This window comes from Protopterus annectens, chromosome 2.part0 (assembly GCF_019279795.1).
Source record: "Protopterus annectens isolate FY-2018-M chromosome 2.part0, PAN1.0, whole genome shotgun sequence".
Classification (NCBI taxonomy): Eukaryota; Metazoa; Chordata; order Ceratodontiformes; family Protopteridae; genus Protopterus; species Protopterus annectens.
In genome coordinates, this window is record NC_056728.1 from 987,829,094 (window position 1) to 987,845,416 (window position 16,323).

The window sequence follows — 16,323 nt, forward strand, 5'->3', positions numbered from 1 at the left end:
AATAATTCTTGATTTGAGCTGCGTAGTGTCCTTGCAGGGGAATATTTGGATATGATAGTGGAGAGGCTGGGGCAGAAGGAAGGTTTATAGAGGATAGAGTGGATGATTTGTAGTTGGTATAGTTGGAGCCGCTGAGGGAATTCTAGCCAGTCTAGTTGCTGTAATGCTAAGCAGTGGTGTGACTTGTAGGTTTGGTTAGCTGCAAATCTGGCGATCTTATTATAGGTAGTGTCAAGCTTGGAAATAAGTGTAGAATTTAGGTTTGTGAATATGTGGCAGCTGTACAGGAGTGTTGGGAGTAATAAAGCCTGGGAGAGAGTTATTCGGGCAGTGTTAGGTAAGTATTTCTTGCTACGGATTAGGTGTCCAAGTTTCTGATGAGTTCTTTTTACCAAGTTAGTAATATGGAGATCAAACTTAAGCTGATCTTGTATTGTAACACCTAGCAATTTAGTACTCGATTCAGCTGAGATGATAGTGTTGTTGCAGGATAAGATGGTAAATGTACTTTTGAGTGTGGTGATGTTTTTAGGGAGGAAGAGTAGGAGCTTAGTTTTTTTTGGATTAAGTATTAGTTTGTTATCACTAAGCCAAGTCTCAGTGTTGTGGAAGGATGCCTGAGTAGTTGAGTGGAGGTCAGTTGGGTTGTCATTAATGGTTATAACAGTTGAGTCATCAGCATATTGCACAAGAGATGACTGGGGACAAGAGTAGAGCAAGTTGGTGAAAATATTAAAGACTAGTAGTATGGACCCTTGGGGGACTCCCATTTGTACAGTGAGAGGGGAGGATAGTGCAGAGAACCACTTAACTGATTTCTGACGGGTAGAGAGATAGATGGAGACCCAGGAGATAGTAGGAGGATAGAAATGTAAGTTAGTGAGTTTATCTAGAAGGAGTGGGTGAGAGACCGTGTCAAAGGCTTTAGAAAGGTCAAGGAATAGGCATGAGACAAGTTTATTGTTATCACAAGCCAGGGAGACTATGTTGATGAATGATATGAGTGCAGTTGTTGTACTATGCTTGGGATGGAAACCATGCTGTGTGGGTGTGAGAAGGTTTTCCTGGTGAAGGTAATGCATTACCTGCTTGTGAATGCATTTCTCTAGAATTTTTAAGAGTGGAGAGTATATGGCAATTGGTCTGAAGTTGGATATGTCTGAGGAGTTGCCCCCTTTGTGAATGGGTAGAGTAAAGAAATTCTTCCATACAGTGGGGACATAAGATTCAGAAATGGATCGGTTGATTAAGAAGGATACAGGATAGGTAAGAGGTTCAGAAGCAATCTGCAGGAAGTAAGAAGGTCGCTTGTCAACAGATGGGGAGCAAGTTTTAAGTTTAGAGAGTAATGACTTTACATAGTTAGTTGATACTGCTTTTAGAGAGAAGGAGTTAGGAGGGTTTGGAAGAGGTGTAGAGTTTGTGGGGGTGCTAGTGTTGTTTCTGGGGGTGAGAGAATTTATTATGGAGGTTATTAAGTTTATAAAATGATTCTTAAATTTGTTGGCTATGTCTTCAGGTGTTGCACTGGGACATGGGTTAGGAGAGGAGGGGTTTCCTGGATGAAGAGTCTGTTTAATAGAGCTCCAGAATTTCTTTGGGTCTGATTTAAGAGTAGAGGGAGGATTTTGTCATAATGGATGATTTTTTTAATTTTATTTCTGAGTTCTTTATATTTCTGAAGAAGAGAAGGAGACCTAGTTTTAGTCCGCATTTTCAAATCCTATCCCGATCTTTCATGAGGGTTCTGGTAGATTTAATGAGCCAGGGAGCAGTATAAGATTTAATTCTAATTGTGAGAAGATGACCAAGGGAGTTAATGTTTAGGAATGTAGTGTTGAAGGAGTGGACAGCTTCATCTAAAGGAAGAGTGGTGAGGTAAGACCAGTTAATTTTGGAGAGTTGGTGAATAAAGGAGTTAGGACAGAAATGAGAAAGTGAGCGGGTGGTAATAAATTTGTTAGGTTTGGTAAGGTGGGGAGTATGTCTGGTAACTGTTATAGGACAGTGGTCGCTGAGGGCATTTGGAAGGGTTTGAGAGTTATGATAGTTTTGAGAATGGGAGACCCAATATCCAGTCAAGAAGAGAGCTAGGTAGGTGAGATTTATTAATGTAGGTTGGGGTTGTGATTAGCTGCTCAAACCCATGTAGGTTTATACAGGAAGTAGTGTTGGGAAATTGTATTGTAAGCCAATCAATATTTACATCTCCCAGTATAATTATTTCATTGTTGATTGTATGCATACCTCTCAACCTGGAAATATCAAAAGTCCGGACAAGGCCTATGAAAAATAGGTACAAATCTCTACGCTGATTAATTTAAAATTTGCATACATAATTACACAACTCCGCCTACTCCAATGGAAGTGTGGGATACAACGTTTCAAACGCAGACTGAAGAACAGTGCCAAAATATAGCACCAGAGACTCCCTGTAGCCATTCCGATGTCCCATTACCTGGCTATTTCACATCATTTACCATAAACACTAATGTGTGCATACTGCTTTACTACAATGATTATTTGGATTATATTTTTTTTATATTTTATAGCACAATGCACAAACTGTAATAGATATCTGGCTGCTAAACAAAGCAATACTGTCTCACAATGAAAATAGATTCGGCATTAAAACTTCTCTGCCCTTAAAACTCTCATTCACTGAAACAGCATTGAAACCCACAGATTACCTTTGGGCTGTATTCAAATCAGAAGCCCCTTGCACATAAAACAAGAAACATACATGCGTTCTTTGATACACCTTCCTGATTTTATTATATTCCTTGTATAATACAGCACACTTGTTAGACTTAAGTTAGAGCGCATTTTAAATTTATTGTTTAAACATTTTTCCAGTAGGCAATGAAACAAAATGCATGAACAAATAATGACAAAACTGCCTTATTCAGAACACTTCCATGATAGTCTACCTATACACACACATACTATATATATATATATATATATCACAGTAGTGTAAGCCATAGGCATGTTGCACAGCTTCTTGCACTTATTTTTAATTGGGGGGTGGGGCAAATGGCAAAACAACAGGGACGCATTTTAAACATAACTTGAATAAAATATTATCATCATGCATTTCACTGCCAAGTCTTGAACCAAGGTATCTCTACACTACAGTCAGAACAACGTACCACTAAACCAAATCAACAGTTTGCTGAAAGACAGGAAGACAAACTTAAATGGCTATCATTTAGTGAATTCATTTCACACTCTCAACCTCTTAGCACAAATAAACAGAACAAAGCCAATAATGGGGGAATACAGCCCCAAAATATTTCAAATGCTGATCTTATAAACTTAAAACAAAACCTTTTATTCTAGCAATTTTCTACCATTTATTTTATGAAGAATATGAAGCTTGAAATTGAAATACAAAATACCATTACTCTGTTTAGCCAACAATGCAGTGCCTGTTACCATGAGCCAGTCTGAATGCATGTTTTCATGTACCCACACCTTGTTGAGGTAGAACTTGCACATTCTATCAGAGGGTACTCGTTAGATGAAAATGGTCTTATTTCCTCTTATGGTGCTGCCTTCACGAGAACATAAGCTGCCATTTTAATTAAAATTATCTTGGGCACAGTCAGTGCTAAAACTATTGTTTTGAAGACCTGGCTGAAAATTACATGCCTTTTTTCACAAGGGCTGCTTCTGGCAGGGTTTCACGACATAATACACAAACACATACACGCACACACACTTTCTTCCTTACCTGTTTCCCCCGCATAGTGAAGCAAAAGTCCCTCTCTTGGCAGCATATTCAGCAGTCCCTCTCTCAGCAGCATAAAGCAAAGCAGAAGAAGCAAGTCAGCAGTTCTACGTCCATCTCTCAGCAGCATTTTCAAGGCAAAGCACTTCCTGGCAGTGAAATCCCTCTTTCGGCAGCATGTTCAGCAGTCCCTCATCCCTCTCTAGGCAGTATAAGCAAAGCTTCTTCCCTCGAAACAAGTCAGCAGTTCTGAGTCCCTCTCTCGGCAGCATTTTCAAAACACACAGCACTTCCCGCCTGCTCGCAGCCAGCCGGAAATGATGTGAGCTCCTTGAGCTCAGTTCCGACTGGCTGGTACTGCTGTCGGAGCTGACGTCATTGCGCACGTGATGACATCAGCTCCGACAGCGTGAAATTTCAAAAAATAAAAAAAACAGCAGCAAAGAAATCGGAAATGAAGTGGTGCCACTCTGGAATCGTGACACCCCTTCATTTGGACCCCAAAACTCAGTAAAAAACAAGTAATTTGGGATGGTTGGGAGGTCTGATTGTATGTGAGAGGTGAGATAGGATGTTCTCAAGTATGTTAATATTATCACCATGGGGAATATTTAACTATGTTAAAATGCTTTTACCCTATGTAAACATATTCTATCTACATTTTCTATCTATCTTTTATCCCCTTTTTCCCTTAACTTTACTACCTATCTACCTGTTTACCTTCTAACTTCCTTTTTTTAACACTTCTAACTACCAGCTTTTCTTTCCCTCAGCTAACTACCAATTCTGTCTTCTAGCCTTCTGACCGATGATTATGTTATTTAGCTTTACTACAGATATCCTTAACTCAACTTTATACTTTGGTGCCTGAGCTTATCTCCTCAGCCACATAATGTGTACTCTGTTTGAACTCTGTTTGTTACCTAGTTAAATTAGTCCAGACAAACTTTATTTTGTCTTTGTACATTTTTGTTTTTTGTTTTGTTTACAAAAAAGATTGATTTATTTAGTAAAGTATTCCTCATGTATTGTCTTAGTCTGATAGTGGAGCTTTTCTCCTCGGGCCTCTGCTGAAAATGGACATGTATCCAGCCAGACTAGCCCGGTTAACAAATGTAAAATAAAATAAATAAATAAAATAAATAAAATATTGATTGTCGCAGCGACAGTTATTGTGTTGAAACTGTTAAGTTTGAAGTTGGTCAGTAAGAGTTCAGCTGGTGAGAAGGAGGGTAAGTCTAGTGTGGGACTGATTTGGGAGAGACAATTGGAGTAAAGTATGGAGACTCCTTTTCTTTTAGGTCAATCTAATCTAAGAATATTATAGCCAGAATCTAATCTAATGATATTATAGCCAGTACTAATACACATAATAACTTTATAAGTTATGAGAGAATGTAGAAATGAAGACTGGTTTGGATTGGAGGCAACATGCCTAAGGAAGGTAATTTCACTGCAGTTATGGGGAAGCAGTGTCTAATGAGATTTATGAAGGAGTATGAGTAGATGTGTCTTTGTTTGATTTTCAGTAGAGCATTTGACAGAGTGGAGTATAACTTATGATTAATTTGAGAATTGACTCCACTTCATCTACTGCATCAAGAACTGGTTGTATGGTAAAACTTTTGTTAAACACCGTTATTACATGATTACATAAGACATAGGCTAAAAGGAAAGAAAACAAATTAACATTTTCCATTGACGTACATTGTACATCACTTATCTTTTCTTTGTAATTGTCATCAGTCCAACATTACATACATTGGTGTACCACTCAGGTGGTGTATGCTGTTAAATGTCCCTGTGGGTTTTACTACATTGAGGACACTAAGAGGAGATTTAATTATTGATTAAAAGAATGGATTAGAGATGTACATTAAGATAAGGAAGGGTCGGCTGTGGGAGAGCATTTTTTAAAGTACATGACAAGAATTCGAATTTGCTACCAGTGACTTGTATTATTGCAAGTGAAGGTTAAAGCTATCGAGGAACATTTGATAAAACTTTAGTTAATAAGTAAAGAAGGTACCTGTATTTTAAAGTATGGAAATTTAGTACCACAAGGTCTTAATAAGGAAATTAACTGGAGCTATTTATTTTAATTTAATTCAGTTCAATTTAATTTAAAATTAATTTAATGTATTTAATCAAATTGATTTTTTATTTGTGTATATGCATAGTGTGTTAGTAATTACATCACTTGCTTAGAAGGATATTCAGCTGAGGTGCTAACGTGTGTGGAGTGTTTGTGGTTCATCTAAAGTGGAGATATCTGCCTTTATCCCAGCACAAAAAAAAATCACATCCTCAGATACAGCCATTTATTTACTCAGTATTTCTGACAGAGTACTTTGTAGGGAATTTGTAGAATCTGCCTCCTGCAGCCCAGATGTTATGTTCACCTCATCCAACTCTTATTACCTTTCCCTCTCTAGTTATTTGCTTCCAAGACTTTGGTTCCTTTGTATATTTCTCCATTAAATTCAAGCCCCCTTTTGGTTGTTTTCTGTTCCCCTTCTTTAGTCATCCCTATCAGCAAAATCTCCTTTTGACAATCTCATGTTGGCTTAGTTCACAGAATACTTTCTGCTACTTTATGAATGTAATATTCTGTATGGTTGATATTATTATTCTTAAGGATTTGCATCCAAAATTCCAGTCTATCTTTTTTTCTTGAACCCCCCCCCCCCTTATCATCATTCCTTTCCATTTTGAATTGTAACCTTCCACTTGTGTTATGTATATGAGCTTTAACTGTGTAGCTCAAAAATATCCCCTCAAATCAGGTGATACTAAACTACCCAGTTCTATTGTTAGGATCAACTTATCCGACTTAACTCTCCCCCCAGATACATTCCTTCTTTATTAATTATTGTCCACAACTTCTCCTCTGGTTGATAAAAATATGCCTGATGCATATATAATATTAAAGAGACTAAAAAAACATTTTCACTGGTTCTATGTTACTATGTCCATAGATGAGAGCTTCCTTTTTCTCAGTTTTTGTATCATCTTTTGTCTAGTCTCTTCGTACATATCCTTAGCTTCCATAACAGAAGCTTTGTTAATCCATAATCCTGAATACTTAATTTTATTGTGTCCCCATAAATGTGGGTATTGGTAAATGAATTTGTGTGTGGGTACATAATTTAATGTTTTATTCTTTGTTTTATCTTCATTAATTTTATATCTGAAAATATTTGAAACTGTTTCAAAATGTTCCACACCACTGAAATGTTTTTTTATGGATTTATCAGGTAAAAATGCAAATAAAACCAACATTTCGTGATTACTGTTCTGATTATGTCCTTGCATTTCTGAGTCTATTATTTTCTTTGCCAAAAGCTAGGTTCCTCTGTTCAAATTCATATTATCAGAGAGGAACCCTCCCACTTTAGTTCTTGCCCCAGTCCTTCATATATCCTCTTATTTAACCTTATTATTCTATCAGAGAATGCAAATGCTTCCAATGCCCTGCTTTAAAGAATCCCAGCTTACGCTGTCTGTGCATCAAGACCCACCAACAACAGCAGTATTTTCTTACATTCTGCTTCCCTCTGCATCATCATTGTTCTGTTACTGTTGTCAAATGTTTGCCTCCCCTCCACAAAACCACATTGATCCATATCTATCTATTTGACCAACAACTTTGCCATTCTTTTAGCTAGTATAAACATAAACACTTTATAATCATGGTTTAAAATTGAAATGGGTCTGTATGAAACTGAGTCTGATGGGTCTTTACCACCACAGCTTTCTTCCAAGATGTTGGTGCTTCCCTTCCTTTTAAAATATTGTTAAACAAAACCTTCCAGAGCTTTTTCACTTTCTTCCCAACTAACTTCCAAACATCTGTTCCTGAAGACTTTCCCAAAGATTGATTATACATCACCATTTTTATCTCATCCCCTCCTGTCTTAGGTGTTAGTTGTTAAGTGTCATCTACCTCTAACCTTGGCATAATTAAGTCTTCCATAAATAGTTCCATTTATGCTCTTTCTTGATTTCCACGTTTCTTTTCTTTATACAAATTTTAGTAAAATTTCCAAAATATCACTAAAAGCCTGTACAGGATCTCTGGTTATTTTCTTGTTATAGGCTGCCTAAGTCTGACAGCAACCCTTTCAACTTTCTGATGCCCAAGTCATTGTACTAAAAGTTTTTGTGCTCTGGAGTTATCAAAAATAGTTGCTTAACAATCTTTTCTAAACTCATGCATATTGTCCAGATACTCCCTTATTTTCCTCTTTAGAACTCTGCTTTTGCACTTGTTCTTGTTCTGTGAGATTCCCCTTTTTCTGTAGCACTTTAACTTTTGTTAACCCCTCTAAGTAATTTCTATTACTTAATCATTATCTTTTTCTCTCTTATTTCTACCTTGTTTTTAAACTCATTTTTTGTTTTGTAATATTCACTAACTATAAATATTTCTGTCTTCATTAACAACTCTTGAATAACTTCCAGTACCCATTCCATTGCCTCTCTTTTTAACAGGTAGGTGGGAAAGTGCTAGTTTCTAAAGATGTAAAGAAGGTTTCTACGTAGAACTTTATTTACTTTGAAAGTGTTGAAACATATTTATTTGTGCATTCTTTTCAGATAAATGGCCAGATTTTGTATGGACGAAGTCATCAGAATGCTTCATCAATTATCAAAGGAGCGCCTTCGGTTGTCAAAATCATTTTTATCAGGTAAGGACTGACATATTTTGTGATAGTTTTATATCATTTCGTTTTAATAAAGTGATGCAGTGAAAACAATATGCATTTTTGTGGGGGAGGGGAGAATTTCTGAAATGAGAAGGCAATAAGTGCTGGTTCCAGCATTCTGGTTACCTTGCTTTATGTTTTAGATTTGTATCTGCTGCCCTCAACCACCACCACTATCTGCAGTTGCTGTTTCACAGCAAAACAGATATGAAATTTGAGGTATCCTAGTCTAACACCATACTGAATGGAGAGAGTTTTCTCTCTCTCGACATACCTTAATTCTCACCCCCATGCATGGTGTGCTATGTTGTTAGTGTATTTCATATGCTTATGCTAACATACATGCCCCCCCCCCCCACACGCAGATAATAAGTCTGCCATTCATCCTGACTTTATTTCCCTGAACTAGAGTCCCTCGCCCCCATCTGGGGCTGAAGCCAGGCAGGAAACCTGCTCTTCCCCCGGATAGATGAGCTGAGATGTCGCTTACCTTCTGAAGTAGTGCTAATGATAGAAAAGAGTTACCTAGATCTTGCTTACAGAATTTTTGTAAACACCCATCCATGCAGTATGACAAAATAAACGAAATAGAGAAAAGGAAAGTGGATATGAAGAAAAGATTACAATTCAAACAACTTAAAGCACAATACAGATTCTAGACTTCCATAAATATTGCACTTTTAAACTACCTACTGCTTCAGTAAACAATGAAAGTATAATAGAATAAAATAAATAGATGCAGAAGTAAAGATAACTAGCATCTGTGTTGCAATTTATTGTTCAGGCTCAGTGGTTCTACTATGTTTTTTAAAATGAAGTTTGCTTCTTTTTTACATAACAAAAATGGGACATCGTCATATAAAATTTTTTTTTTTTATTTCTACATAGTGCTGTATCATAACTATATAACAGTGGCAAGGCTAGCCAAGCCACCCAGTAGTTTGAATATAGGCTCTGTATGACTGTCACTGTTGATATGACATGCTAACTCCATGTGTAGAAATGAGGGGAAAAAGAGTGATGGATGGATGGGACACATATGTCTTGAGGACAGTGGCAGATTATAATGGGGTGATTCAGGGGGGCACTTGGGCCCCATGATTTAAGGGAGCCAACCTCAGCAGCAAACTCCTTGGCTTCTTTTCATTTGAAATATTCTGTTCAAAACTGCTCGCTCACTTTAGTTAGCTTGTGTGCTGAACTTTGCAATCATCACTAACTATAAGTTTTCTGTTTTTTTTTTTTTTTTTCTAATGAAGTATTCACACTTAGGTGGCTGAATCTGTTTTGGTGCATGTACAGTACAGGCCCCACAGTGACCTTGAAACACTTTGAATAATACCAGAAAGACATATCTTGCTGTGGTTGCTTGAATGAGTTCTAGGAAATTAGGAAGGTCTGGTTTCAGTAGGCAACAAAAGTCCATGATTTTGCAAAAAGACAAGAGATTTTACTTATATGGTTAAAAAGATAATGGTTTCTCACTACCATTATGTTTTTAAGTGACAAATCATTGAGGATTTGCAGTCACTAATGCGTGTTCCATGAGCCTTCAACTATGTTTTTTTATCACAGTCAGATGAGATATCCACAATAATGTGTAGGGTGTGAGGAAGCTGTTTGTGAATGAAAGTAACTTTTACCCACTTGTGTCCTCACTGTTTGGCTTTGCAGGACTAGTGTGCATTTATGTGAAAAAAATCAGAAGTACTTGCGGCTAGTATTTGTGAGAAATGAAACTGAAGTTATGTAGCTCTCAGCTGTCCCTGATTTTGCAGAATGCTTATGATTTTTAATTGTGTTTTTGTTTAATTCATAAAATGTAAATCTCTGTTTGTAGTCATTCAGTATGATAGACATTTGTGTTTCAGACTATGTATCTTTCAGAAAATCTTTGGTAATGCAAAACTTAAAGAATGTAAAAACAGTATAATTACAATTTCTCATGATTTGAGGGCTTTGGCCCCAGTTTGTACACTTTGAGGTTGATAGGTATTTCTCTTTTTCTTTTTTTATTGCGGTCACATGAGAAGTACATTACAATGTGGCTATAACTGCTGAGTGGAGGCTGTTTCTGGAAGAAAATAACTTACCTTCGTATTGTTTGTTCTGTTAACTGACCAGCTTTGCAGAACTAGTATGCATTTGTGTGAAACAAGTTGTTATGCTTGTGATTACAATTTGTGTGAAACAACTCTAAAATTACATAGCTCTTAACTATACCTGCTTTTACAGAATTATCCTGATTTTTGCCTGTTTGTTTTGTTTGTTTATTCTGCTTAAAATTGGTGTTTGTGACTACTGTTTGTGTGAAACAACTTTAAACTACATAACTCTTAAATGTCCCTGGTTTTACTGAATTTTCCTGATTTTTGCCTGATTTTTTTTTTATTTATTCTGCTTACACTTGTAATTTGTTTCAGTTTAAATACTTTGCTTTTCAGGAATAGTGAACATTTGTATGAATATGTGGGCTAGTCTGTGTTTCTATGGAAACAAATTTGAAATACATTAGAAGTTTTTTGTGTTTCACTGTTGCAGTCGTAACTGATGGGATTTTCTGCCCTGGAAGCCCTTGGCTGGCCTGACTACCTGAGAATTTTCTCCTCATCCTAGTCTGACTTCATGATGTCTCGGTATAAAGCGAGTCAGCCAGCACCATAACCTCAGATGTCCTTCTGTATCACTGTTGCAATATTCTTAACATTGGGGATCTCCTGCCAAGGACAGCCTAATGTCCGGCCAGTATACCAAAGCCTTTAGATCTTTTATACACCGTACGTCACACGTATGCTTCCATACAGGATGCAGGGCATAAAGGTGACATACTGATGCAATTACTTAGAACTTCTTTACCTCCAGTCCAAATGCCATGATTACTTATATGTCTGAATGCCCTTTGCTGTGCTGAATATCTAGACATCAGATAAGTGCCCCTTTTTTTTTTTTTTACTGTTGAACTCCAGGTCACCAAAGAAAAACAAGACCATGTCATCCAAGAAGGGAGAATGCCAGTGTGGGAGGGAGATTCCCACCATAAGGATTGTCACAAAAAGTGATTGTTTTGTTTGGGTGCTTCCCATGACTATACCTCCTGTAGTATTTGTAAGGCATTTGTGCCTAAAACTCTTATAAGCCAGTTGTCTTCCCTGGCCATCTATCTCAACAAACAGAGGCTTAAACAGTCCAGGGTAGTATGGCAGAATCGATTAACCCTGAAGTCTTTCCATTAAGCAAGAAGGCGGCCAGGAAATCTCAGCCGGATTCTTTGGCTGCCCACCCTCCACTGGACGTATCTCTAGAAGTGGGTGAAATAGTTCTGTAGGCCATCTGGTTTCAACTTCGGATTCCTCTGCCATGGCCCTTTTGGAGGTCAGCATGGATACTTCTTTTATCATGTCCTCAGAGGCTCTGCAGGTGTCTTCTCTGGGGGGACTGCCGTTGATTATCTCATAGACCCTAGAAGGATTCTGCAGATTCTGTTCAAGGAAGAGAATCCAGGTACTCTTATTGAATCCTGTTAGGGTTTGGAACCTCCGCTGTTTATTAGGGCTGAAGTCCCTGCAAAGAAAAAACAGAAGACTAAACATTTTTCTGTATGTCCTAAGGACCCTCAAAGGGAATGGCACAAGTTTACTTATGGCCTGTTCAGTGCCTTAATGGCCCTGAAACCCCCTCAAGGGGTTTGTGTGCCTAGCCTTCTTGGACTTTTCATGCCATCTAAAAGACCTAGGCAATCTGATTCCTTAGATGATGGTTTGGAGTGTGATGAAGGGTCCTTGTCTTACTCTTCCCAGATACCTTTTCCTTTGGCGTATGGCTCAGATGAAGATGAGGCCATTAGTACTGAGTCACCTTTGGAGGAGTTTTCTTTTGGGGACACAGTAGCCAGAATGATAGTATACTTGTGGGATTCTTCTCAGGTGTCTGTTATACAGAAGAGTTATGAGTTGCTTCAAGTGAACACTCCTAAATGTTTTGCAGTAAACCTCCTGTGTTGGCTGCTTTGTTAGACACCTTTATAGCTGCCTCTAAGACACCTGAATCTCAGCCTCCTGCTTCAAAGAAACCTGACAGGTTCTGTATGGTTCTTGGGGATCATCGTTTCCTATTTAAGTGTCCTTCTGTTGATCTTGCTCTAGTGTCAATCTCCACTGACAAACCTTCTAAGTTTTTGCCATCTACCAAGCTTCTGCCCTTGGATAAGGACAGTAGGGTCATGGAGAGGATTGGAAAAAAATCTGTACACCTTCCATTTTGTCCTTTAGGGCCATCAATTACCAGACCCACATGACCAGATATACTCTGGCCTTGATTGCCCAGGCTTGTCAGGTTGTTTATGACCTCAGTGACTCTAAAGCAAAGTCTTATGGTCTATCTGTTTCGGGTTCTACCTCACAGGAGGCTTACCACTCTATCAAGTGCAGCTGTGATGCTGCTGATGCCTCTTCCAGAGCTGCTGCCTTTAGGTCTGCCATGAGGCTTTCCTCTTTGCTTGGCTGTTGTCATTACCTGAAGAGATTAAGGCCAACTTGCTGGATGCTTTTTTGAGTCATAAAAATCTCTTTGGGACTGCTGCTGATGATACTTTTTTCTTGAAGAGACTTAAACATAAAGCTTTGCAGGACCTTAAATATATTGCAACCTCATCAGGTCACTAAAGGCAGGAAGGATTGTAAGTGAGCACCTCCTGCTAAGTCTTCTTAGGCTCCTGTGACTCTTGGAAACCTCCTTTATCTGACAAGCCGGTTTCTCTTTGACACTTTGCTCCCATAAAACTTGGCCATGTTCCCTTGTCCCTTCTGCTCTCCCTCTGTCTTCCAGACTGGCAACTCATCCCCTGAGATTCTTGGGTACCGTCTGCCTTTCATCAGGGCTACTTCATAGTGTGCAAGTCCCTCTCTACTTTTTCAGGGATTCCTCAACATCCTCGAGAGCAACTTCCTCATTTCTCAGTGGTTCTTGAGATCTATTCAGCCTGTCCCTCCTTCCTAAGTAGGTAAAGGATTTTACTCCAGAATGTTCCTAGTTCATCCAAAGGGAGGGTTCTTGGAAGCCTCTTCTGGATCTCTTCTTGTTTATCACCTTTCTCAAGATTCTTTCTTTTCGAATGTTTACTCTTCAAATCCTATTTCCTCTGTTGCTGCCCCAAGCTTTTCTAGTGTCCTTGGTTCTGAAGGATGCTTATGTTCATATTCCTATTCATCCTCTTTTCAGGAAGTTTTTAACTTTTCTGTGTTTTTTCCTCTTATTTTCAGTTCTGTGCTTTGCCCTTTGGCATCTCTACTGCCCAAGAGTATTCACAAAATGCCTAGCTCCTGTGATTGCCTTTTTGCAGGCTCCAAGGCATTCAGATTTTTCCTTGTTCATTCAGACACCTTCTCTTTCAGTTGCCTTTAACAGGCTCTGGAGTTCATCATATCTCTCCTTCAGCGTGTGGGGCTCACTGTAAACTTCCAAAAGTCCATCCTAATGCCCTGTCATGATCATGTACAGTGGATATAAAAAGTGTACACACCCCTGTTAAAATGCCAGGTTTTTGTGATATAAAAAAATGAGACCGCAATAAATCATTTTAAAACTTTTCCCACCTTTAATGTGACCTATAACCTTTACAGTTCAATTGAAAAACAAACAAATCTGTTAGGGGAAAACATATAAAAAATAAAAAAAAACATACAATAAGCTGGTTGCATAAGTGTGCACACCCTTAAAGTTATACTTTGTTGAAGCATCTTTTGATTTAATTCCAGCATTCAGTCTTCTTGGGTAGGAGTCTTCAGCATGGCACATCTTGACTTGGCAATATTTGCCCACTCTTTCTTACAAAAGCACTCAAAATCTGTCAGATTGTGAGGATATACACAGTTCAGGCATATTTTTGCCAACCATAGGAGAAGTTGTTTATAGCAATTAATAAAGAACCGAAGGATTTTATCTGGGAGTGGAAGACAGCAAGAGACAAGTGGGATAAGTTTATTCTTCCACTAGAACAAGCCAGACTGGGATTACCCAATTTGAATGGGTATTTTAGAGCAACACAGTTAAGGGTCCTGTACAGAGCACAAGCAGGAAACTTATAATTCAAAGTGGAAAGATATGATGATGAAACAGGGGGAAGTTCAAGAAACAAGGAAAGACTAGGATTTTTGATCCAGACCTTTAAGGAGAATTAGAACAATCATTCAGAATATTGTATCTATAAAGTAGCAGAAAGTATTCTAAGAACTAAACCAATGTGAGAATGGAGAAAGGAGATTCTGCAGTTAGGGATGACTGTAATTAGAGATACAGACAATAGGCAGGAGGGGGCTGGAATTTATTGGAGAATACTAGCAAAGGAGTCAAGGTGTATTGGGAGCAAGTAACTAGAGAGAGAAAGGTAATAGAATGGAAAGAATTTACTTGGACTTCTAGATTGCCATCCCTATCAAGAGCTAATATCAGAGTATTGGCAAAGAGAAAGAAGCATGGGGGTCCTAAATGAAAGACCAGCCCAGGCAGAGTTTTTAGTAGAATCATGAACAGAAGCTGCTATTAAAAAAGGAATAATTAGTAGAGCATTTAAAAGATTGCATGTTAAGTATAAGAATCAATCAGAGGAAGTTAGAAAGGATTGGGAAGAGAGATTGGATAAGCAATTCACAAAGAAACAATGGGGGGATGTGTGTGTGTTTCCAAAATATGCAACAAAGTCTAGAAGATTTATAATCTTTGCTTAGAAGTGTTTACATAGCTATTTTTGTACCCCAAGTACTCTCCAAAGAATTTGTCCTTAGGTAGACCGCAAATGTTGGAGGTGTGATGGGGAAGAAAGAGGTAACTGGGAACATATTTCCTGGGAGTGCAGTGAATTGGCAGTCTAAAGATTCCTTGCAGACTGGTCTGTTATAGAAACTGGGTAAGCAAATTGATGTACCTAAGGAAATGATTTTTTTGAGTTGTGATACAGAATCGGAATTGCCTAGACATAGTAAGGCCTTGCTGAGTCTAATTATGGTGGCTGCCAAAAAAAAAAAAAAAAAAAAAAAAAGAAGAAGTGACTAGAAAATGGAAAGCAAAATCTAAACCAACCTTACTAGAAGTAGGGAAGATAGTAACAGAGGTAAAACAACTGGAAATGGCATCTTTAGAAAAGGATAGGAGCAAATTACATGGGAAAAATGGGAACTGTGGGATCAATACATGCAGAGGAGGAGCGAGGTTTAAAAGAAGGCAGGACTTGAATGAACTTTGTAATGTTTGGCTGACAATAACTTAGATATATTATAAGTGGTGTATAATGTTTGCAGCTACAGTTGTGTCAGCATGGTTTGTAATGTATAATGTTTGTAACTGAGATTGTGTCACTGTGGTTTATTTTCATTTATATAAATATAAGAATGCCTATGTCATACGTGATAATTTAATAAATTCTGTCATTTGAACTACAGAAGTCACTCAATACTTACCTGTGACTACTGCATCTGTCTCTGGCTTTCCTCCTCCTCTCTGATTGACTCCTGGGAATCTGTTACTTACCTGCTCCACTCCTATCCCCGCCCTCCTTGCTCTTGTGTAATCTCTTTTTCTACATACTCCTCCTCCATCCCTATCTGTACATTCTTGCTACTTGTATAGTCCTATGTAGCCTGCCCCTCTTCCTTCCATTGTATGGGTTATACCCCTCCCCCTTTTATCTGCTCTTGCCTCCTCTGCTTCCTCCCCCTCCCACCTCATATCCTGCCCCTAGGGCATATAGGGGGGAAGTCCAGATAGGAGCCATCTTTTCTTTCTTGTTACCTGCCCTGGCTGCTTGGCGTCCCTGGCCTCTGTCGTTTGTGTGTTAGGCAAGTATGTTTTTTCTGTTAACTAGTGCTTTTTATTCGGGAAGTAAATGGA

At 38.3% G+C, this 16,323-nt stretch overlaps 1 protein-coding gene across 8 annotated transcripts in view; it reads left to right on the top strand.

Moving 5' to 3' along the window:
- MPDZ (multiple PDZ domain crumbs cell polarity complex component) overlaps positions 1-16,323 on the top strand; it is a 3,829,210-nt gene that overhangs the window by 2,884,789 nt on the left and 928,098 nt on the right. For all 8 annotated transcript variants that reach the window (XM_044061234.1, XM_044061239.1, XM_044061240.1 and 5 more), the window contains one exon: positions 8,333-8,424. In XM_044061234.1, the coding sequence (XP_043917169.1) occupies positions 8,333-8,424 (92 nt within the window). The remainder of the gene's footprint in view (positions 1-8,332; positions 8,425-16,323) is intronic.